The 1,905-nt window shown below is 42.3% G+C and overlaps 1 protein-coding gene across 1 annotated transcript; it reads left to right on the top strand.

The window, feature by feature from the left end:
- Positions 1 to 392: 392 nt before the first annotated feature.
- LOC110867071 lies at positions 393 to 1,526 on the top strand. The gene has a single exon (XM_022116211.1). It carries the CDS (start codon positions 393 to 395, stop codon positions 1,524 to 1,526), a length of 1,134 nt encoding a protein of 377 aa, XP_021971903.1.
- Positions 1,527 to 1,905: the final 379 nt, after the last annotated feature.

Genomic DNA, 1,905 nt, shown 5'->3' with positions numbered 1-1,905 from the left:
TGTTACGGAATTACCCTCATCACGGAATCCAACTTCGGGAGTTGTTGAACGCATTTCACGAGGGGTTGAGTTCGGAGGATGCAAGGGATTTAATGTCGATCACTAATGGTACATTCGGTACGAATTATGAACATGTTGATTGGGCATTTTTAGAACAAATGGCGGTGAATTCCAAGAGGAAGGCTCAATCTTCACGAAGGGCAAGGCATGTGACACAAAGGCCACAAGTACATGGAGTAGAGAGTGGCAATGTTCAAACTACGGATCAAGTGTACAATGTGTGCACTAATTGCAATGAAATAGGCCATACGGCGGAAGTTTGTGTAGTAGGGGTGGTTGATGAGCAAGTAGAGGAAGTGAATGCAATTCAAGGGGGTGGCTGAAATTTCAATATGAACTCCAACACATACCACCCCGGATTACGAAATCATCCTAATTTCCGTTATGGGAACGCGGCGAACCAAGCTAACCCAAACTTTCAAGGAGCTCAAGGTAACTTTGCACCTCGCCAACAATACAATCAAGGCAATTATAGAGGTGGAAACAACTATGGTTATCAAGGGCAATTTCAACAAACGGGTCCAAGTGGTTCGGGTCAAAATTCATCAAGCGGGAATGAAGTCATGGATATGCTTCGGGCCATGCAACAAGATATGCAAAAACGAAATCAACTTGATGAAGTCCGGAAGCAAAAGGATGAGGTTCGTGACAAGAGCATCCAATCACTAACCACCCAAATAGGTCAATTGGCTACCGACGTGGCGGAGTTGAAGAAAAACAAAGGTCAACTTCCTAGCGACACCAAGGTAAACCCTTCACATGGTTCGTCACGAGGTAACAATGTTAATATTAGTCATGTTAGTGTGTTGAGAAGTGGCAAAGAGTTTAAAGCAAATTTGTCACCGGGTTTGGTTGAGGGGGTAGTTGAAGATGTCACGGGTAATGAAAGTGACGATGATGAAGTGTCACCGGTTAAACCTAAAGAATCAAATGTTAACAAACCGGGGTTGGGTGAAAATGAAAAAAGTGAAAAAGATGAAGGTGAAACGACTCAAGTCCCGTTTCCATCGGCTTTACTTGACCCGGGTAAGAAAAACTTTATTGCATCAAGAGGTCCCCAAAAAGAAGAATTGTGGGACATGTTTAAACAAGTTAAAATAAACCTTCCATTACTTGATGCAATAAAGCAAGTACCCACTTATGCAAAATTTTTAAAAGAATTATGCACACAAAAAAGGCAACAAAAGAAGAAAATGCCTAAGCGGGTAGATTTGACTGGGCAAGTAAATGCGGTTTTGAATGGGGAGCTTCCTCCTAAGCTCCAAGATCCGGGTACGCCATTAATTAATATACAAGTTGGTAATTTTAAAATGGCAAAGGCGTTACTAGATCTTGGAGCCGGGGTGAGCATTTTACCAGGGGGCTTATATGACCAATACGACTTTGGTCCGTTAGCAAGAGTGGAGATAACAGTTGTTTTGGCCGATTTGTCTCATAAGCTACCCGGGGGATGGTTCAAAATGTGATTGTGAAAATTGATGAGTTCTATTACCTGATTGACTTTTTAGTATTGGACTACTCATCCGCGGACCCAAAACAACAACAAAATGTCATTTTGGGTCGGCCATTTTTGAGCACCGCGCATGCTGTGATCGATTGTAGATTTGGTACAGTCGATATGACCCTTGGAAACCGAAAAATGCGTTTAAATGTTTTTACTAACAATTCTAATGCTGTTGGTATTGATGAGTGTTTCATGGCAGATTTAGTCGACGGATGCAACCCGCATGAGTATGAGGAGGATGGCATAGATGTTTGTTTGTGTGATTTTTCTGAACAGGTACATGCTTGTGCATTATGGGTTGAAGAGGAAAAACAGGATGCTATGGCTTTGAAGGAAGGTCG

Source organism: Helianthus annuus, chromosome 7 (assembly GCF_002127325.2).
Source record: "Helianthus annuus cultivar XRQ/B chromosome 7, HanXRQr2.0-SUNRISE, whole genome shotgun sequence".
In the NCBI taxonomy this organism is placed as follows: domain Eukaryota; kingdom Viridiplantae; phylum Streptophyta; class Magnoliopsida; order Asterales; family Asteraceae; genus Helianthus; species Helianthus annuus.
This window is presented reverse-complemented; position numbering and strand designations above follow the sequence as displayed.

Bases quoted from the DNA above. Each gene is read 5' to 3' on its own strand.
- LOC110867071 (XM_022116211.1), top strand. From the start codon at position 393: ATGAACTCCAACACATACCACCCCGGATTACGAAATCATCCTAATTTC.